This window comes from Medicago sativa, chromosome 5 (assembly GCF_051527215.1).
Source record: "Medicago sativa cultivar Bolivia chromosome 5, Bolivia_mono, whole genome shotgun sequence".
NCBI classification, from domain to species: Eukaryota; Viridiplantae; Streptophyta; class Magnoliopsida; order Fabales; family Fabaceae; genus Medicago; species Medicago sativa.
The window spans coordinates 2580154-2603539 of record NC_140753.1 but is presented as its reverse complement, the minus strand read 5'-3'; the positions used below and the strand labels follow the sequence as shown (position 1 = coordinate 2603539).

The following is a 23386-nucleotide window of genomic DNA, read 5'->3' as shown; positions in this document are numbered from 1 at the left end:
TTTTGCTAGCGATGCCACTCGTGAAATGGCTTTAAGCCTAAAAAATAAATCATATTCATTGAAGTATTTTTATTTTCTATTTTGATTAATATATTTATTGAATTTCATTTCACTTAATTTTGTATTAACTACAATTAATAAAATAATTATATCATTGAACTCAACAAATGAGGGAGTAATAATTTTTTTTTTGGAGTAAAATGGGGGAGTAATAATCAACACGCGTCCTTCCCACTATAAATTAACCCTCCCATATATAATTCCATATCATTTCATATTGTTGTGTAATTGACATAATACTAGTACTAAATACACAATGGAGACCAAGAAGATTGTTGCTTTTGTTGTTGTCCTCATAGCAGCCAGCACCAGAGACATACCACTTGATCACCAATATAATCAAAACCATGTTGAAGGTCCAGCCCCAGGACCAAACAGTAGTGATGCTGTTTCTTTTGGTTCAATCCTTGGTGCCACTCTCTTCTCCTTCATTGCCTACTATTTACATATTCATGCATAAAACACATGTTTGTGTTTTTGGAAAAGACGGTAGAATTTGGGAGAGATAAGAAGCATTTTTATTGCTTAGTTTTTTTTTTTATTGTTTAATTAGGTTATGTATCACGTTATTTTATTTCTTTTATAGATAATATTGTTCAGTTATGATTGTAGTAGCAAGAAGAGGTTATGTATCTCCTTATATTATGTGATTATTGTTTTTGTAGTTATATATTATGTGGCTTCGATAAGACATTTGTGGTAAATTTTTTTTTTTTTGTAGTTATCTATTTGTAGTACCACTTAAGCTGAAAGGAAAGTTCTATCGGACAACAGTCAGACCAGCAATGTTGTATGGTACGGAGTGTTGGGCGGTTAAGAGCCAACACGAGAGTAAAGTAAGTGTAGCGGAGATGAGGATGTTACGCTGGATGAGTGGTAAGACGGATAAGTGGTAAGACTAGACATGATAGAATTAGAAATGACACCATTAGAGAGAGAGAGAGAGTGGGGGTAGCACCTATAGTAGAAAAGTTAGTAGAAAATAGGCTTAGATGGTTTGGACATATAGAGAGAAGACCCGTAGATGCCGTTGTAAGAAGAATAGATCAAATGGAGGAGAGTCATGTTAAAAGAGGTAGAGGAAGACCTAAGAAAACCATTCGAGAAACCATTAGAAAAGATTTAGAGGTCAATGAGTTAAATCCAAATATGGTCTTTGATAGAACTCTATGACGTCATTTGATCAATGTAACCGACCCCACATAGTGGGATAAGGCTTGGTTGTTGTTGTTGGGATTTGAACCCTGTAACATATTTTAATCGGTTGGAAAATAAGTTTATAAAATCAGTTCAATTCCAAATCAATTAGACTATAGTGTAATCACGATATATAACTAATCAATGACTTTTCTATATAAAAAAAAACTAGTCAATGACTTGATCAATTTTTGGTTCAATTTATTGAATTAATTTTCGGTCGTCTAATTTGTAAAAGATTTGTGGGGGCTGAATAACAACAACTACTAGTCAACTACCCTGTCCCAAGAAAAAACCTAAAAAAAAAGGAAAATGTTAACTTGTGCCCTTAAGGCACAAGTTTATAAGCCTAATGTGAAAATAATGTATTGGAATGCGTGCATTAAATTGAATCTTTAATGTTTTAATGAATTGATTGCACAAAGTTTAAGGGAATATTTCTTTTTTTGGATATCTTAACATGTGCCCTAAGAGCACAAGTTAACACTACCCAAAAAAAAAAACACTTCAGCACCTAAAATCTTTTTGAAGCATTAATTAATTGATTTTGGGTATCTACCATGGACCGTGTGGTCTTGATTTGAGTTCGATATTTTAAGAATTAAAAAAATATAATTAAATCTACTTTTTATTGACCGTCAGATCAAGATCGAACGGCCACTAATGCCTTGATTGCATGAATGCTTCGTCTACATAAGTCCGTTTTTAATCTTACATGAGCCGTTGAAATGATTTTACTATAATTTTTGAGAAAAAAATAACACGTGTCTTCTTTAAAATTGATTGCTATAAACGTGTGCATTAAACGTTTGCATTAACCATATGCATTAGAACGGTTGAAACACACTAAATTGATTGCTATTAACCGTGTGCATTAAAACTTTTTAAATACACTAAATTGATTACTAAACGTGTGCATTAAACGTAGGTAATCAAGTCATGTAGTATATTTATTGTTTCCACCAACCTCCATGATTTCCGCAAAGCCACATTTTGGTATTGGTTAAATTATTTGCTCGCGAGCATTTCGTACGTCGTTGGATATAGCGAGTAGAAAGCATAATGCTGTTTATCGCGAGAAAGTTTATAGCGAATTTATCCGACTGTATATTTGGCTCGAAAAATGCTGAATCTCGCGACAAGTTGTATCACGAATTTGTCCCGATAAGCATGCAAACACCCCACTTGCATTTATTTTATTGGTGAAAACTTGCATTATTTAACTATTAATTGAGCAATATATATAAGACCACAACCACTTCACATCTAATTATTAATTTTATATAGCTTTATATGCTTTCGATTGGAATGAGACATTGAGTTATAGAGTTGTTTAAAAGGGATACTGGAATAACGTGTGACGGTGGATTTTTTCTTCGAGGGCGTGTCCCTTTTCCTTTTAGACACATGACCTTGTTTTTTTTTTAATATAATAGTAGTATATATGTGAAAGAAATGTAACAATAAGTTTATTCGGGATAATCGTGAGCAAAATGGTTCGGGAAATATAGCATCACTCAATTGCCTCACCCCTTTATTTATTGACTTCCATAATGTGTTATAAGCCTTCCGTAATTTATGCCAATCCCTGATTTTTCATTAGTTGATATATGTTCGTGATCCATTCGCGTTAAAACATGTTGCTGTGTTTAGCATTACTCGAGTAGAAATTGATCATAGCATTAGATTGTATCAGTATTAATATCCCTCTACATGAGAATTAATGTCAATGTTGTTTGGAAATTGCTTTCTTCTTTTTAGTTTTACTCATTCACATGTTTACGTGAGTTAACTGACGTTGAAAAAGCCGAACGTGAGTTAACTTATAGTAAACATTTTTAAAGGAATAAACGATTTTGAAAGGGAGAAGAGCAATTTTCATGTTGCTTTTATGAAGAGATGTAAAAACATTTGTAATTTGTAGGCATCTTGTCTTGGTTCTAAGTCTTGGATGAGATCTGTTCCCAGGATTTTGTTGCTACATTTGTAAGGAATAAACTTCAAGATCAGGTCTTTGTAATTAACTGTTCCTAAGCTTAGTTAGCTGAGGTTGCTGCTATGTGTATGTGTTGAAGACCATCTGCTATGTGTATGTGTTGAAGACCATGCTGCTTATGGTAGCTGACTTGGTTATGTGCATTGCATAGCACATGTATGGTTCCTTTCTCACTCACTCTACGTCTGCGGCTACACACGTAATTTCTTTGTTGTCGACATGAAATTGGGAACGACGCCAATGGAGCTTATGCTTTCCTTCTTCCCCATATTTCACTTTCTTCAATTGCTTAACACAAAGGAGTTGTTGCAGCTGTGTCTACTGGAAAATTCTTGTATGATTTGAGAGTACTAATATGTTAAATAGTTAAGATTTTGTCTTAACCATTGTCTTAACCACCTAATACGTATAATAGTAATATTTTTAGTCCTATCTACCAAACATTTCATCAAGAGACAGGTCAAAATCCATTTATTGCATCCTACAAGTACTTGCACATATACTTCAAGAAATTGTATAACAATATAAGCATTGCATATTAGAAGATATTGACTGACTTAATAAAAGAGCAAACAACCATTTTAGTCATTTTAAAAGTGTAAGATGTTGTCACACTAGTCCCCAACTCAAACGAAAACAATGTTTAATCCTCCTCTCTACACTCTATTAGTCATTTTAGTCACTATCGTTAAACATCTAATATTGTGAAACAGGGACGTCAACTCGTTTAAAAAAGCTAACATAGCTAGTTTGAATGACAAATGAAATGCCAGGGATCAAAACTAATGGAAAAACATAAATTTGTTCTTTAAAATCCCCAATATGAAAAAAAAATAATTATAAAAACACTAACTTCCTGTTTCTTAGTAGTGATAAATCTGTTTATGTTAATTTGGGTTTGTGTAACACACTTAGATGTTGATTTTTTTTTTTTTTTTTGGGTACAAACACTTAGATGTTGATTTTATGTGTATAAGCTACAACCGATGTTTATAAAACCAATGCACATGATTAAGGTCAAAAACAAGTATTGAATATTTAACAAGCAAGAGCTTTGCAGATTCCATGATAAAAATCATCACTTAATGTAGTCTTTGCAAGTTGTGAAATATCACACATTAAGGCAGTTTTCTGCATAAGAGACTTTTACAGCAGTAAATATCACACATTAATACAGTTTGGTGCCACTCTAGTCTACTATACTAATACCAAGTGAAAAGAAGTAAAACTAGCCATGTTTGAGTGCAAGAGTTGTATAAACCAGCCAGTTTTGCTGCAAAATCTGCATTCCTAAGGCTTTGAGACAGGATTGTATACTTAAAAAAAGTATGAGATTGTGAAGGGGTTTGAGACAAAATAATTTTCAAGCTCTATAATGATATAACTGAACATCTAAAAATGTCATATAAATGCAATCAGCAAATTCAGCAATCTCATAATTGATGGACATAAATATCAAACATAACTTGTTCTAATAAACATAAATATCAAACAGAAATTGCAAATTGCAACAAAGTAAGTGAAAAGAACCTTTTAAGTAGTTGTTCTTGTTATCAGAATAAACATAAACATAAACATGAAACAGAAACAGCAAATAGAAAAAACCTAATAAATGAAAAAGCATCTTCCTTGTTTTTGTTATTGGAACTAACAAAACATCAATAGAAGTGATGTTTGTTTAAGCTTGTAAGTAGATCATCCATCAAGCAAATCCTCCAATGGACAAAAAGGTCTATAAAAGGGGGATCTGATGAGTGGGCCAGATGGATGGCAGTTGGTTGGATTTCGGTAGATTGCTCTTCGGTCGAAGAGGAGTTTAGGGTCTTGTTGTAGATCTTTTAAGAAGAGTTGATAATCAGATTCCCACTTATCCTGAACAACAACAACTCTACCATTCTCCTCTTCGGCATAACTAATCTTGGTAATCAAAATGGCAGCAGGAAGGTTTCCTCCAGACAGGTCATAACCAAGAGCATGGTCACCGGATTTTAAAATACGACCAAGATGAGTCCTGATTTGAAAAGTTGTGTGATTATTATTTCCAATATCTTTCACACGAGCAACTACGGCATTAGCTAAACGATATTTTTTGGCAGCAGCAGCATAAGTAGCATAAGAATCACCATTTTGATAATCATCATCATCATAAAAAAACAGCTTCTTCTTCTGTTTATTCTCCTCCACCTCCTCCTCCTCCTTCTCTAATTCCTCGATACAGAGAACAACATATTCCACTAACTGATGCCTAGAGAATGAAGGCGTGAACGGTGCATCCCAGTACTGATCAGCCTTTAAGAAATAGGGGGTCAAGGTAAATGGATCAAGCAAAGTAAATGTTCTAGCAACCCTAGTACAAATGACAATAGGACCAATATTTGGACCAATATTACGAGGAGGCAGAAAAATCAAATCCCCGCAGCAAATTGGGACGATTTCAACAGAAAAAAGGCATGGAGGAATCGTGTTCCACTGAACCTGGGCAGGAAGCATGTCCCCTATAACATTGACAACTTCCGCAGCATCAGATATGCTATTGAAACAGAAAGACAAACCTTCATCGGTGTTGTATTTGATTTTCTGAATATTACTAAGGCTATCAAGACGGTTCCAAACGCTGACCTGCTCCAAATGAAACAAAGTACGTAGTTCAGAAACATGTTGTTGACGAACATTCACAACAGCACAAAACCCTTCCTCCATCTTCGACACTTTCTTTCTGACCTAATTTTTTGAAAATTGCAATTTGCAATACGCTGCATGCACAGCTCACTTTTCTATCTATTTATTTATGGCAAATGTTAACTTGTGCCCTCAAGGGCACGGGAAATACTTCAGTGACTTAGCTTAGGTGCCATTGGTGCCATTGGAGAAATCCTGGTCGTTGATGTGTGTGAATGTGTGTGGGAATGTGTGTGTGATGTGTGTGTGTGGTGGAGATGTAATGGTATGGTGACATTGGTGCCATTAATGGCACCAAAGTGGTTCCCCAAGGGCACATGTTAAGAAACTTATTAAAGAAATATAAGTATGAAAAGCCGTGCATTCAACTTCTTAAAAGTCAAAATGTTATATTTTCCAATGCAAAGTTACTTCTTTTAGGTTCCTTAACATGTGCCCTAAGGGCACAAGTTAACATGACCCTTTATTTATCTATCGAGTATTGAATATCACTTTTCTCACCCTATGCGTTTTTTGCACTTCCTATTTTTTCCGAAATACCCTTGTTCTTCCGATTATATAATCCGAACTACGTTTGGATTATATAATCCAAATTTTTATGAAACTTTTGTAACGTGAAGCACCCTGAAGAAACTTGAAGTTGAAATGCATAAAGAAGTTTTTCGCACGCCCTATTTTTCCCGAAATACCATTGTTCTTCCGATTATATAATCCAAACGTATATAATCCGAACTACGTTTGGATTATATAATCCAAATTTTTATGAAACTTTTGTAACGTGAAGCACCCTGAAGAAACTTGAAGTTGAAATCCACAAAGAAGTTTTTCGCACGCCCTATTTTTCCCGAAATACCCTTGTTCTTCCGATTATATAATCCGAACTACGTTTGGATTATATAATCCAAATTTTTATGAAACTTTTGTAACGTAAAGCACCCTGAAGAAACTTGAAGTTGAAATGCATAAAGAAGTTTTTCGCACGCCCTATTTTTCCCGAAATACCCTTGTTCTTCGGATTATATAATCCGAACTATGTTTGGATTATATAATCCAAATTTTTATGAAACTTGAAGCACCCTGAAGAAACTTGAAGTTGAAATGCATAAAGAAGTTTTTCGCACGCCCTATTTTTCCCGAAATACCCTTGTTCTTCGGATTATATAATCTGAACTATGTTTGGATTATATAAGCCAAATTTTTATGAAACTTGAAGCACCCTGAAGAAACTTGAAGTTGAAATGCATAAAGAAGTTTTTCGCACTCCCTATTTTTCCCGAAATACCCTTGTTCTTCCGATTATATAATCCAAACGTATATAATCCGAACTACGTTTGGATTATATAATCCAAATTTTTATGAAACTTTTGTAACGTGAAGCACCCTGAAGAAACTTGAAGTTGAAATCCATAAAGAAGTTTTTCGCACGCCCTATTTTTCCCGAAATACCCTTGTTCTTCCGATTATATAATCCGAACTACGTTTGGATTATATAATCCAAATTTTTATGAAACTTTTGTAACGTGAAGCACCCTGAAGAAACTTGAAGTTGAAATGCATAAGATAAGTTTGTACTATATATTCCAAAAAAATTTAAGCTAGTTTGGATTATAAAATCCAAAACGTGTCGAACACCCCATGAAAAGTCAACAATTGGAGAAAAAATATGGCTTTTCGGATTATATAATCCAAAATGTCTAATATACATTTCCCTCATCTCAAAGATACTTGAATTACGCTTGATAAAATAAAGAGTAAATTACACTCCCCTCATCTCAAAGATACTTGAATTACACTCCCCTCCCTTATAAGATGCTTACACTCCACTCCTCTCAAAGATACTTGAATTACACTCCCCTCCTCTATTATGTTAAAATATACACTTCACTCCTTTAAAAAGTAAAATTTATACTCCCCTCCCTTATAAGATGCTTGAATTACAACCCCCGCCCTTAATAATTAAATATGTACTACACTTTAATCTATTTTAACATAAATAGATATATTTATGATATATATTAATTTTAAACCACCATTTAAGAAAAATTAATTCATTTCTTTATAATTTTTTTTGTCTAGTAGCCTAGTGGCTAGAGCTCACACAATTAAATATGGAGAAGTGGGGTGTCCGGGGTTCAAACCCCGACCCCTGCATAAATTATGCAATGTCCCTGCCAATTGAGCCAAGCTCACGGGGACCATTCCTTTATAATTTAAATGTTAATGATAATTAAATTTAAATATTTTTCTATTGATTTTATAATTTAGATTATAAAATTACATTTTAAATAACCATGTTTTATTGTCTTTAGTAATCTTTCACATATTTTAACTTTATTTTGTGTTGTTTCATATTTTATAATAGGGTTTAAAACTACATGTTAATGAAATTGTGATTAAGGTTATCAAGACGGTTCCAAACGCTGACCTGCTCCAAATGAAACAAAGTACGCAGTTCAGAAACATGTTGTTGACGTACATTCGCAACGGCACGCCACCCTTCCTCCATCTTCTCCACTTTCTGACCTAATTTTAATTTTTTTTTCCTCCAATTGCAATTGCAATACGCTGCAGAACTCACTTTTCTATCTATTTATTTAGAAATTTGCTCTTCACACTACACATTTTGCTCGCGCCCTGCAAGTCTACCAAACATGCCCTTGCGTTAGTTAAGTCACGCAGCGTGACTTAACTAACGCACGTTGTAATCTATGCATGACTTAAGTCACGCACCACTAGCCTATGCGTGAGTTAACTCACGCACGTTGGCCGGTGGTCTCTCCTCAAGAATACACGTTTTTGTGGACGGTGGTCACATTTTTAACCTTCATTCTACACGTTTTTTACAACCTTTACACTTTTTTTTACCATATTTATGGTAGTTACAACCTAGGCTCCCATTTCTACCTATAAATACCCCTCCATACTTCCCTAATTCCTCACACCATATTACTTTCTCCCTCTCCTCACTCTCTCACTCTCTCCCTCTATTTCTCTTTTTTTTTTCTTTTCAATATTCTCTTTGGGGTAAAAAGTGATCAATTTTCGTCGGGGTAAAGTAGTGAGTAGCCGACTTGGGGAAGTGATCGACTCTTGGGATAATTTTAAACCTACTTTTTTAACCGCATAAGCTTTTTACCGTGGGTAAAAATAACTTCTTGTGGTAAAAAAAACCAGATTTAAATTTAGCCCAAGGGTTGATGATGTATTTTCCCTAAGAATGCTGCTCACTATTTTACCCCACGAAGATTGATTACTTTTTACCCCAAGGAGAAAATAAGTAGATTTAGTGAATAAGTTCAAAATTATTGTATGAATTATTGTAATGTATGAATTATTAATAAAATGAGATATTATTATATGCCTCAATTTTGTTCATTTATTTTATATTTGCTTTTAGTTTCTAATGTTGTATTTACCTTTATTTGTATTTGTATTTATTTAAAGAATAATATCGAATCAATAATTTAGAATAAAGTTAAGAAAATAATTTAGAATAAAGTTAAGAAAATAATTTAGATTAATGTAAACAAAATAATTTCAAAATAAAGTTAAGAAAATAATTTAGAATAAAGTTAAGAAAATAATTTTGATTAATATAAACAAAATATTTTTTTTTTGAGCAAATGCAAAGTTACGCCATTTCATTCATAATCAAAGGGTACAAATAAGAAGGTACATCATTAAAGATATGGGGACGAGGGTAAGATAAGGAAGCTCTAGCTATAGAGTGAGCAACCTCATTTGCTTGCCTTCTTACATATTTGACAGAAAAATGATTGTGAAAAGACAACAATTCTTGACAGCTACTAATGATGTCTCCGACTTCATTCTGAGGGACTTGAGTAGTATTGACTGCCTCTACAACAAATCTGCAGTCGGATTCAAAAGTAACAGATTGGTAGCCACGCTCAACAGCAAGCTTTATTGCTTCCAATAATCCTAGTGCTTCGGCCTCAGTTGACGATGAGGAAAAGAAGGCATAATTGGACATACCAAGTACTAACTGTCCTGTAGAATCACGAAAACAAAGTCCATATCCAGTAATAGTGTTATTGTTAAAGAGCGCACAATCGACGTTACACTTCATGGTTGCCGGTAACGGTTTTAACCACTTATGCTCTTGATGTGTACCCTGTCTCGGCTGTTTTGCTCTTTGCATAACTTGCCACTCGTGAAGAGAGTCTTTAGCTCTACGAACAATGGTTGAAGGAGGAGTGTCTGAATTTTCCCATAATTTAGAGTTGTGGCTCTTCCAAATACTCCAAAGAATCATAGAGGCCAATGGTTGTTGCTAAGCGGATAACCTGTCAAAGAGGCTGAACAGAAGCGCAGTGCAGTCATGAGTGGTATATAACAGATCAGAAATGACATTATGTAAATGCACTAATTCCCAACAACATAAAGCTTTGGGACAAAAAAAGAATGTATGCAAATGTGTTTCAGCCATAGTATCACAAGTAACGCAGGCGTCCGAACAGTTGATTCCCCTTTGAATGAGGCTTGTGCGCATAGGGAGACATGTGCGAGCTAGCCTCCAAAGAAAGGAACGGACTTTATGAGGGACATGAAGCCTCCAGATTTTGTTCCAATCTCTCTGCGTCTCTGCTGTTTGTGCTTCAGATTCGGTAGCAATGGACATACATCTGCGGTATGCAGATTTAACAGTGTAGATTCCGTCCATAGTTTGATGCCAAACGCGGACATCAGCAAGATTGCGTGTTGGCAGCGGTATGTTGAGTACAGCAGCAGCATCCTGTGCGGAAAACAAGTTGTGGATCACATTTAAGTCCCAAGATAACAGATCCTGTGTCATTAAATCCTTAACAGTGAGGTCCTCCATATTTAGGGGTGGAGGCGTAGATGGCTTGAGACCGGGAAGTGTACGGATCCACGGATCTGTCCAGGCATTGATTTGCGAGCCATCTCCAATTTTCCATCTATAGCCCAGCTTAATAAGGTTCTGAGAACTCCATATACTCCTCCATGTAAAGCTTGGATTGTGGCTAATGCTAGCTTCCAAGAAATCCCGTCTAGGGAAATATTTAGCTTTGAGAATGCGTGTTAGTAAGGAGTTTGGATCATTCAGGAGTTTCCATCCTTGTTTTCCTAGCATAGATAGATTAAAGGCTTCCAAGTTGAGAAAGCCTAGACCGCCCATGGATTTGTGAATTGTAAGTTTATCCCATCTCAACCAATTAATGCCGCGACCTCCATTTTTCTTAGAGCCCCAATAGAAAGAGTTCATTATTCTTTCTATTTCTTCACACAGAGAGGAAGGAATAAGGAACGCACCCATGCAATAAGAGGGGATAGCTTGGGCAACCGATTTAATAAGCACCTCTTTGCCCGCTCTAGACAAAGCTCTTGCACTCCAAGCCTGACATTTCTTCCAGATTCTGTCTTTGATGTAATTAAATATAGCCTTCTTACTTCTACCTACTAAGGAAGGAAGGCCTAGATATTTTCCTTCACCAATACTTCTTGTAACACCCAAACAATCAGATATGGAAGTAATAATATCAGGAGCCGTGTTTTGGCTAAAGGATATAGCAGACTTACCAAAGTTCAAGGACTGTCCGGAGGCTGCTTCATAGCTTAGAAGAATATCCTTTAGGCAGTTCGCTTCTTGGAGAGTGGCTTTACAGAAGATGAAACTGTCATCTGCAAAAAGGAGATGGCTGATAGACGGGGCTGAACGGCAAACACGTGCACCATGAATTCTGCCTGTTTGCTCGTGGTGCTTCAACAAAGATGAGAGGCCTTCGGCACAAATAATATATAAGTAAGGCGACAAAGGACAACCTTGTCTAAGGCCCCTTGCCGGATTTATCGGACCTATGCGATCACCATTAAAAAGTACATGATAGTCTACCGAAGTAATGCACATCATCATCCAAGATATCCAACAATCACAGAAACCCATTTTTCTCATAGCCGCCTTAAGATAGGTCCAACCAACACTATCAAAGGCCTTTGAGATATCGAGCTTTAAGGCAACCTCTCCTGATTTGCCTTTGCGCTTACCCCTCATGTAGTGAAGAATTTCAAAGGCTGTTAAAGCATTATCCGTGATAGATCGGTGCGGTATAAAAGCAGCTTGCTCGGAAGAAATGAATTTTCCAATGAGAGGACGGAGACGGTTAGCCAGAACCTTTGATATAATTTTGTAAAGCACATTACATAATGAAATTGGACAGAGATCCTTAATGGTCTCTGGATGGTCCCCCTTTGGAGCAAGAATAATATTTGTGTCGTTGAGATGAGGTGGAAAAGATCCTGCTTCAAGCCAGGAGCAGGCTGTGGTGTAGAGCTCTTCGCCTATGTCCTCCCATAAACAAAATAATTTAGAATAAAGTTAATAACATAATTTGAAAATAGTAAATAAATTAAAAAAAAAAGTAGCCTTGCGCCACTTAACTTGCGCTACGTAACTTAACATGCACATTAATTTAAACTTGCGCAAGTTAACTAGCGCGGGGGCATTTTGGACATGGCTGCAGGGCGCGAGCGAAATGTGCTGGGTGAAGAGCAAAATTCATTTATTTATTTGATTCCTATTTGTTTGTTTATGTTGGGCCAACCCACCTTTCTTTACTCTTTTTTTTCTTGGGCCACTCATAATCCTATAATGTTTAGAATTTTTTTATTAGACCCTCCAACCTTCTTTTGCATCCTATTTTCAAATTCTAAAATCCTAAGAAACAAAACATAATTCAACAGCGTAAAACACGTAATAAAACAAAACATAACAGATTATGGATCAACTAAATTAACTCTCTTCATAGTTCCTGAGCCAAATCAAATTTTTATGATTTTTCCAACACATCTAACCAAAGAAGCGTTCAACTCGATCGGTTCTCTATGATATTAGTTTCTGATTTTTCCAACACATATTATATTAGTTTCATGATACAATAATATATGTTTGAAATTTGTATTGTATGATTTTCATTTTTCAGATATTTGGATTTGAGGAAGTAGAATGTCCCAAGTTTGGAGAGTTTAATGTCGTATGGTTACATCTTCCACCCTCTTCCTTATATTTTCACCTCATTGAGCAAAACCTATGAAGTCCGGATACTCCAAAATGGACACGTACGATACTCCACGGATACTTACGGATACGCACCCACAAAGTATCAGAATTAATTATTTTAATTTTTTTTTTAAATATCTTATCGGATACTTATTGGATACTCCATAGATACACAAGGATGCTTATAAGATATTTCACATATACGTATCCTAGAAAAGATGAAGGGTAAAAAAGTAAGATAATGTTGTAAAAATTCAATAGAAATGTGTATGGTTCAATTTAAGACATGCATAAGTAAAAAAATATCTTATGGATACTCCACAGATTCAAAAATAGAAACTATTGATAACTTTCATGTAGAAAATGTTGTTTTTCTATGTTTCAATATGTTGAATACATAAATTTTAAGATAAAATTTCTATCTTAAACTTCTGATCAAGTGCCCTTAGCATTTCTCTATAATAATTTACGAGGATTCCACCAATTTACATGTAGTCAATTTCTATATAAATGTGACCCCAAGTTACGATTCATACTTTACACGCTTTTCAACCTCATTCGTAACATGAATGTTGGAGTGTTAATATTTAATTTGCAGGTAAATTTTCTAGCATCTGAGAACCTCTTGCGTTGCGACGGAATCCTTACATCACGATTGTTACCACAAGTTCATCTTGATTCTCCTCCACATGAAATTATTATATTAATTAGTTTTTAAATAGTTAATAAACTTCTAATTACAACCCCTCAAATAAAAAGCTTCTAATTAAAAATTACGACATACTTGTAGCAAAAAAAACACTGAAAGCACTCATCCATCTTCAACAAGTCGACCCATTTTTCTCTTTCAAGGTTCTCTCTTCTATTTTCTTTATTGAGAGAGTGGTTTTGAGCGAATTTGTTTACCTGAAATCACTTATCTTCATTCTTTTCTCGCTATTTCAATCTAAATAAGTGATTTTCACATAAATCTAGGTTTTGTTCTTTGTGATCTCGTCGTCTAAGTGTGGTGTAATGTTGTTCGTCGTCTAAATAATACATAGAAGTTGTTGGCAAATACAATCCAGTTTTTGTTTTGATATCTTCTAAATAAAAATATGAATAAAAATAATTTACTAATTTGAATTTATTATAAAAGAATCATACACACGACAAATGTTTTTTTTTTTTTGGTTACAAGGCTAAAATCAAACAAAAACAAAAACAGAGAGAGGAAAAACAAAGTCAAAAGCCTAAGCTCTAGGAAAAGAGGTTCCTATGGCATCATTTCTAATTAAAACAAGAAGCTCATGAGGAGGAGAAGCATGGACTAAGCATTCTTCATTCGATGAGGCTCCCAATTTGGCCATGAAGTCCGCACAATGGTTTCCTTCACGGAGACAATGATGAACGGAGAAATTGTGAGCAGATAAGAGGTCCTTTATCTCCTGAATTAGGACAGCATAGGCATGGAAATTTGATGCTCGGCCTGTAATGAGATTAATGGAGAGAAGGGAGTCCGAGTAGCAAGCTAAATCCTCTATTCCCATAGCTGCAGCCAAGAGAAAGCCGCGGTGAAGAGCAGTGAGTTCAGCTAACAGGATGTCTTTCGAATCCGGAATGAAGCCAGAGAAACCAGAGAGGTAGAAACCAGCGTTGTTTCGAATGATACCACCAAATCCAGCACGAGTTGGAGAACCAAGGCAACTCCCGTCCACATTGAGGATGTGACAAAGATGATTATTTTGATTCCATCTCACCATACGGTCGGGAGGGGTGGCGTTAATCTTTTGGAAACTAGCCTCAATGACATTTACTGAATCCTGAATATGGAAACTGATCCGAAATAATGGCCAAGTTTCATTGCTGATACACATCATGTTGCGGTGCCTCCAAGACCACCAAAGACCGGCGAGGAAGCTGCTTGCGCGAGACCCAGAAGAGAAGGTCTTAAGCCAGACTTGTGCACAACCCTCAGTGAAGAAAGCAGTGTTATCGAAACCAATTTTGTGCCAGATCGCTGTGGAGTATTTGCAGTCACGGACACAATGCAAGAAAGTTTCTTCATTTTCTCCACAACGCGAACAAGTTGCTAAGGCTGTCATATTTCTGCGATGAAGCAGGGATAAGGTAGGGGTTGCATTATGACAGACAAGCCAAATTAGGAACTTGTATTTTTCAGGAGCTTTCAGCCGCCAAATCCAAGACCAAGTAGTATCATTACTCGTTGTTTCTGAGAGGGAGAGAAGCCAGGAGTACCCGTTTTTGGTAGTGTAAACGCCATTCTTGTTATGGTTCCAAATGAGAGCATCTTCAATATGAGCATTGAATCTCATGTGAGAATTGTTGATGGTGTCCGCTATGTGTTGAGGAAGGTTGGTGTAGAGAACATCAGTATGTTGGCCATCGGACGTGAAGACATCTTTGACAGAGAGATGGAGATCATGAATGTCGATGATAGGGACCAGGGAACCAAGTAAGCCATGAGAGCTCCAATTGCTAAACCAGAAAGAGGAGGTGCCCGCTCCTGCACGCCAAGTATAACCGACTTTGAGAATGTTTTTGGCTCGAACTATAGAAGACCATGAAGGGGAGCTGCTGCTAGTCACTCTGGCATGAAGCATGTTAGGACCGGTTGAATACTTATTAGAGAGGAGATTCACCCATAACTTATTGGTGGATTGTACCATGTACCAAACAAGTTTCCCAAGCAGACAAGTATTAGCATCTCTTGCTGAGCGAACACCCAAGCCACCAATATGCTTCGGTCTAGTAACTGTTTTCCAATTGACTAGGTGGATCCCTTTGTTATTAGAGCCTTTCCAGATGAAATTACGGGTTGTTTGGTCTATACTATCACATATATTTTGAGGAAGCCAATTAATCTGCATATAGTAAGTAGGGATGGAGGAAAAAACAGAAGTTGCTAGAGTCAGTCTACCTGTTCTGTTTAGGAGTCTGTTCTTCCAAGATGCAAGTCTGGTTTGCATTTTTTCAATAATAAAGTTAAAATCACTTCTTCTAGGTCGACCCTGAAGCATTGGAAAACCCAAGTACTTGCCAAGAGAAGTTGTGCTTTGAATACCAGAAATAGCAGTGAGGTTATTGATTTTGCAATTTGGGGTGCCAGAAGAATATAATGCTCTAGACTTGGAAATATTAATTTTCAAACCTGATGCTCTACTAAACCTGTCAAATAAACTAGTGATGAAGTGAAGTTGGGAGCTTTTAGCCTTAGTAAAAAGAAGAACGTCATCAGCAAAGAGAAGATGGGATATCTGAGGCCCGTCATTAGTGATGTGAATTGGTTCCCACCTCCCTTGAAGAACAACATCATGAATAGCAACTGAAAGCTTTTCCATACACAGAATGAAGAGGTAGGGAGAAAGTGGGTCACCTTGCCTGAGTCCATGAGTGGGCTTGAAATGAGGCATCTTGTTTCCGTTCCATAAGATAGAGTAGTTGGCTAAGGAGACACAATGCATGATAAGCTTGACGGTAATGTCTGGAAAACCAAAATCATGTAGACAAGAGTTGAGGAACTCCCAATTAACATTGTCAAACGCTTTTTCCAAGTCAAGCTTGAACGCTACCCATCCATTCTTTCTTTTGGATCTTTTCATGAAGTGGACAATTTCCTGCAAAACAATTGAGTTATCAGATGTGCCCCTACCAGGTAGGAAACTACTTTGATAGGGGCCAATAATATTGTTAAGAAGAGGCCGCAGTCGATGAACTAAAACCTTTGTCATGATTTTGTAAACTATATTGCAAAGACTGATGGGTCTGAAATCTTTGTAAGTTTTGGGAGGATCAATTTTTGGGATTAGTGCAATGAGAGTGTTTGAGATCTCCGAATCAAAATGACCTGTTAGGAAGGCTGTTTGGACAAGATGGTGGATGTCATCACCAACAATATGCCAGTATTGTTTGAAGAAAATGCAGTGGAAACCATCGGGTCCAAGGGCAATTAAATTTTATTTTTTTTATATTGTTGAAATACTTGGGATCAATTTATTGTTTTCAATACCATTTTGGGTTGGTAACTTAACACTTTTGTAGTTGTTTGATTTGAAATACACTTTAGGGATACATCTACCATTTTTGTGCTGCGAGTTAGGTATATGCCCTCCAAGTTTATTGTATCTCTCTTCTATTATAATCTATTTCATATTTTGGTTAAAAACATATAACTGAAATAAAAGTAAGTACAATTATAATACACCGACTATAATTTTTTACAATTCAGTATTATTCAAGTTGTTCCTTTAGTAAGAAATGTATTAGCTTAATTTAGTTTTTTTTTTATATTTTCTAAATAAAAATAAGAATAATTATGATATACTAACTTGAGTCTAATATAGCTTGAATTAAGTGTATGTTCGGTTCCACTTTAGAGGGACTAGAATTGATTTCGAAGGTGTAGAATTGATTATGATATGTTTGGTTGCTGTTGAGTAGAATTGATTCTGTCTCCAGAATTGATTCTACTTGGAGCTAGGATTTGTAGCTTCAAATTCTAAAAAGCAAAACTTTCGACGCAGAGATACAAAGGAAAACCAAACACAGTGAAATTGATTTTGAAGGGATAGACTCACATTTTGGCTATCTCACCGGGCAACCAAACATAGACTTTAGCTTAACTCACTTTATCATGAATATATCTAAAACAACTCACTTTACTTTCAACTCACTTTTATTTATAATCAATTTTACAAAATTCATTCGTTCAAAATCAATTCTTATCATCACAGAACCAAACATACAGTAAATATGTTTTTTACAATGAAATTATTGTTCAACCCACTTTTACATAAATGTGTCTAAACACAAAATACTTTACGTTCAATTTACTTTTTTAAGTAAAATCAATTTTCAATTCATTCTAGATCAATTTTTGACCTCAAAACCAAATATGTACTAAGTGCATGTTTGATTATGCAGTGACAAAATGATTTTGGATGAATTGAATTTGTAAAATTTATTCTGTCTAAAATGAGTTGATAAAAAGTGATTATGGTTAAATACATTCATCTAAAAGTTGGTTGAACAATGAACTCAATGCTAAAAATCAATATTCGAGGTAAAAGCTTCAAATTCTAGCTTAAAGTTAGAATCAATTCTACCCGAGAAAGTTCAAACATGTTAAAATCAATTCTAAACAATCAAGAATCAATTTCGACTCATCTAAAGTGGAACCAAACATACACTAATTTTTGTGTATTAGTAAGAGAGAAGCTTATGACACACTAATGTAAAGTTTTGTATTTGAGTGCAAGCATAAATGTCTAACATGTCTGTTTTATGCAGGATAAGGGTATTGAGACTTTTGAGTAATCTCTGCCTAATGGCAAAATCAAACAGGTTTTCATCTTTGACCCTGATGGTAAGACTATGTAGTAATTTTCTGATATCAGTAAAATTTGGCATTGTTATTATTCTCTGTGAGTTGGTTGTTTATTGGCCCTGAGCTGAGCCCCTTATATACTTAGGTACTCATCTTATATATGCCCGTAAGATGAGCCCCTTCTTTGACCCTGATGGTAAGATGCATGTAAGCTGAATGATGCATCTTGTATACTTAGGTACTCATCTTATATATGCCCGGTTGAGTTGAATGAATAATGTTGTACATCCACTTGTTCAATATCCTTTTCATTATTTTAACAGCAAGACCAGGTCATACTATTATTAGTCTTGTGATTCTTCTCTTTGCAGAACTTAAAATGGTAAGTGTAGCAAGCAACTGTTCGATGTCCGGCCATTGTTAAGTTAACAATCATTCAGGGTTGGACTTGTGTGAAGAGGGATCCTTGTGAATAATTATTTATTTAAACTTCAAGATCAGGTCTTTGTAATTAACTGTTCCTAAGCTTAGTTAGCCGAGGGAATATTTTGCTGCTATGTGTATGTGTTGAAGACCTTGCTGCTTATGGTAGCTGACTTGGTTATGTGCATTGCATAGCACATGGATGGTTCCTTTCTCACTCACTCTACGTCTGCGTCTACACACGTAATTTCTTTGTTGTCGACATGAAATTGGGAACGACACCAATGGAGCTTATGCTTTCCTTCTTCCCCGTATTGCACTTTCTTCAATTGCTTAAGACAAAGGAGTTGTTGCAGCTGTGTCTACTGGAAAGTTCTTGTATGATTTGAGAGTACTAATGCGTTAAATAGTTAAGATTTTGTCTTAACCACCTAATACGTTTAATAGTAATATTTTTTTTAGTCCTAACTACCAAACATTTCATCAAGAGACTAGGTCAAAATCCATTTATTGCATCCCACAAGTACTTGCACATATAGTTTAAGAAATTGTATAACAATATAAGCATTGCATATTAGAAGATATTGACTTATTTAATAAAAGAGCAAACCACCATTTTAGTCATTTTAAAAGTGTAAGATGTTGCCACACTAGTCCCCAACTCAAACGAAAACAATGTTTTATCCTCCTCTCTACACTCTGTTAGTCATTTTAGTCACTATCGTTAAACATCTATTGTGAAACAGCGTCAACTCGTTTAAAAAAGCTAACATAGCTAGTTTAAAACATAAAATTGTTCTTTAAAATTCCCAATAAGAAAAAAAAAATATATATATATATATATATGTATATATATATATAAACACTAACTTCCTGTTTCTTGGAAGTGATAAATCTGTTTATGTTAATTTGGGTTTGTGTAACACACTTAGACGTTGATTTTATGTGTATAAGCTACAACGGATGTTTATAAAACCAATGCACATAATTAAGGTCAAAAACAAGTATTGGATATTTCACAAGCAAGAGCTTTGCAGATTCCATGATAAAAATCATCACTTAATGCAGTCTTTGCAAGTTGTGAAATATCACATTAATGCAGTTTTCTGCATAACAGACTTTTACAGCAGTATGAGCTGTAAATATCACACATTAATACACAGTTTGGTGCCACTTTAGTCTACTAATTCCAAGTGAAAAGAAGTAAAACCAGCCATGTTTGATTGCAAGAGTTGTATAAACCAGCCAGTTTTGCTGCAAAATCTGCATCCCTAAGGCTTTGAGACATGATTGTATACTTTAAAAAAAATAAAAAAATAAAATGAGATTGCGAAGGGGTTTGAGACAAAATAATTTTCAAGCTCTTGTTGTAACAACTTGAGTAGCCTATAATGATATAACTGAACATCTCAAAATGTCATATAAATGCAATCAGCAAATTCAGCAATCTCATAAATAATTGACGGACAAATGTATCATGAGAAAAACAAGTTGCTTTGCTTATCTTAAAGAGATTCTTCACCTATCCCACAAACAACTGTTTAAGATTTACGAAACAGATATTTACAGAGCAGAGAAGATCAAACCAATGCATATCAGCTGCTTACACATGGAAGACAGGAAAGGAAAGTAAATGGTGAAAGGAACTTTATATGCCGAATATAATGACAGACATGGTTTGGGAAGCACGATAAACACACATAACTTGTTCTAATAAAAATAAATATCAAACAGAAATTGCAAATTGCAACAAAGTAAGTTGTTCTTGTTATCGAAATAAACATAAACATAAACATGAAACAGAAACAGCAAATAGAAAAAACCTAATAAATGAAAAAGCATCTTCCTTGTGTTTTGTTATTGGAACTAACAAAACATCAATAGAAGTGATGTTTGTTTAAGCTTGTAAGTAGATCATCCATCAAGCAAATCCTCCAATGGACAAAAAGGTCTATAAAAGGGGGATCTGATGAGTGGGCCAGATGGATGGCAGTTGGTTGGATTTCGGTAGATTGCTCTTCGGTTGAAGAGGAGTTTAGGGTCTTGTTGTAGATCTTTTAAGAAGAGTTGATAATCAGATTCCCACTTATCCTGAACAGCAACAACTCTACCATTCTCCTCTTTGGCATAACTAATCTTCGTAATCAAAATGGCAGCAGGAAGGTTGGCTCCTCCTACTCCTCCTCCTCCAGACAGGTCATAACCAAGAGCATGGTCACCGGGTTTTAAAATACGACCAAGATGAGTCGTGATTTGAAAAGTTGTGTGATTGTTTCCAATATCTTTCACACGAGCAACTACGGCATTAGCTAAACGATATTTTTTGGCAGCAGCAGCATAAGTAGCATAAGAATCACCATTTTCATAATCATCATCATCATAAAAAAACAGCTTATTCTTCACCTCCACATCCTCCTCCTCCTTTTCTTCTAATTCCTCGATACAGAGAACAACATATTCCACTAACTGAGGCCTAGAGAATGAAGGCGTGAATGGTGAATCCCAGTACTGATCAGCCTTTAAGAAACAGGGGGTCAAGGTAAATGGATCAAGCAAAGTAAATGTTCTGGCAACCCTAGTACAAATGACAATAGGACCAATATTTGGAGCAACATCAATATTACCAGGAGGCAGAAAAATCAAATCCCCGCAGCAAATTGGGACGATTTCAACAGAAAAAAGGCATGGAGGAATCGTGTTCCACTGAACCTGGGCAGGAAGCATGTCCCCTATAACATCGACAACATCCGCAGCATCAGATATGCTATTGAAACAGAAAGACAAACCTTCATCGGTGTTGTATTTGATTTTCTGAATATTATTAAGGTTATCAAGACGGTTCCAAACGCTGACCTGCTCCAAATGAAAGAAAGTACGCAGTTCAGAAACATGTTGTTGACGAACATTCACAACGGCACGCCACCCTTCCTCCATCTTCGACACTTTCTTTCTGACCTAATTTTTTGAAAATTGCAATTTGCAATACCCTGCATGCGCAACTCACTTTTCTATCTTTTTTATTTATTGAGTATTGAATATTACTTTTCTCACCTTACATGTTTCTCGCACCCCTTATTTTTTCCGAAGTACCATTGTTCAGATTATATAATTTAAATGTTAATGATAATTAAATTTAAATATTTTTCTATTGATTTTATAATTTAGATTATAAAATTACCTTTTAAATAACCATGATTTATTGTCTTTAGTAAATTTTCACATATTTTAATTTTATTTTGTGATGTGTCATATTTTATAATAGGGTTTAAAACTACATATTAATCGAATTGTGAATAAAAAATAGCAAAAAAATATGTATTCGATTTTTTATTAAATTAAAATAGACCCGCAATGCTATTTTTTTCGAAGTGTATTAGATTTTTTTTTTCTAGATTATTAGAAATAAAAAAATATATTAGGGAGTAAAATGTAGATTTTAACATAAGAGGGGAGGGGAATGTAATTCAAGCTTCTCTCAGGGGAGGGGAGTGAAAAGTTTTCAATTATGTTTTGAATAAGAGGGGAGGGAAATGTATATTTTAACATAAGTGGGGAGTGTAATTCAAGCATCTTTGAGGAAATGGAAGTGTAATTTACTCTAAAATAAAACATAACAAATTAATAATGGAGGATGAATCAATAAATAGAAAATTTGTCACAGCACAATTAATTACCATTGGATTTGGAGAGCCAAGAGAATAAATGAGAAGCAAGTTGATATGATTTCTGGAGGGAATCATAACCACCCCATTTGTTCTTGATGGCCATTTTAAGAGCATACCAACGTGAGATAAGCAAAATGATACCTAATCACATAGAGTATTTCGGTTTCTCGATGGTTGTTCCTATTGATGGAATCCATGAGAAGAACCTTTATCTCTCTATGTGTGTTGTCCAAACAGCACACAAAGAGTGGGAGAGAAATGAGAGGAAGTGTATATTGTCCTAGATATTTTACCCGTGCGATGCACGGGTCTAATGTATCAATTACATTTCATGGTCAGGTTTATTATTTATTTATCAACCAAAATTGTATAGACGTTGTAAGTAATTATATTATTGTTCAAATAACAAAGAGTATATAGACAATAAAGATAATGAAGATTGTCGCGTCATTTTTTGGAGGTCAAGCCATTTCATTGGCGTAGACTCACTATTTTTATTTCACGACTGAACTTTTAATTTTTCAAAAGAAAGTGGAAAAAAGTTCTAATAAACTACATTTTAAAAGATTTTAGGTTCGAGGGTTAGTTACATAAAGGGAAGGTATTAGCACCCTTTATGTTCGTAGTACTCTACAAGAACCTCTTGATTTTATTTAACTTTTTGTGCTTAAACTTGCTTGCTTTTTTATTTTAGAAATGGAATTTAAAGTGAAAAGAAAGAAAGAAAATGAACATTTTTTATTTACATTTTTTATGATTTGGAAGGACAAGTCCTTTGCCTACGTACCGATGAGGGATCAAAACCTTTTAGTTCGGAGCAGAAATTACCGTTTGATTGGTTTTGTGTTTTTTATTATAGTTTTAAAAAAAGTTTTAAAGTAAAAAGCCAAGTGGCAAATGAGTATTTGTTTGTATTTTTAATATTAAAAGAAAAAAGACTCAAAATAGAATTAAGGTTGATTGTAATTTGATTAAGAAAGAATAAAAATAAAAAGGGAATCGCT

General features: G+C 35.1%; 3 protein-coding genes across 3 annotated transcripts; all 3 read right to left on the bottom strand.

Moving 5' to 3' along the window:
- Window positions 1-4706: 4706 nt before the first annotated feature.
- On the bottom strand, window positions 4707-5988 carry LOC146919108 (60S ribosomal export protein NMD3-like). The gene has a single exon (XM_085712349.1). The coding sequence runs from the start codon at window positions 5951-5953 to the stop codon at window positions 4949-4951; it is 1005 nt and encodes a 334-aa protein (XP_085568475.1). The 5' UTR covers window positions 5954-5988; the 3' UTR covers window positions 4707-4948.
- A 3575-nt stretch (window positions 5989-9563) lies between these two features.
- LOC146919107 (uncharacterized) lies at window positions 9564-12604 on the bottom strand. Its single transcript, XM_085710601.1, has 3 exons — window positions 12593-12604; window positions 10485-12257; window positions 9564-10181 (listed from the first exon to the last, which is right to left on the bottom strand). The coding sequence occupies exons 1-3, from the start codon at window positions 12602-12604 to the stop codon at window positions 9564-9566; spliced, it is 2403 nt and encodes an 800-aa protein (XP_085566727.1).
- Window positions 12605-20408: 7804 nt separating this feature from the next.
- On the bottom strand, window positions 20409-21717 carry LOC146919106 (60S ribosomal export protein NMD3-like). The gene has a single exon (XM_085712348.1). It carries the CDS (start codon window positions 21649-21651, stop codon window positions 20632-20634), a length of 1020 nt encoding a protein of 339 aa, XP_085568474.1. The 5' UTR covers window positions 21652-21717; the 3' UTR covers window positions 20409-20631.
- Between the last annotated feature and the right edge of the window lie 1669 nt (window positions 21718-23386).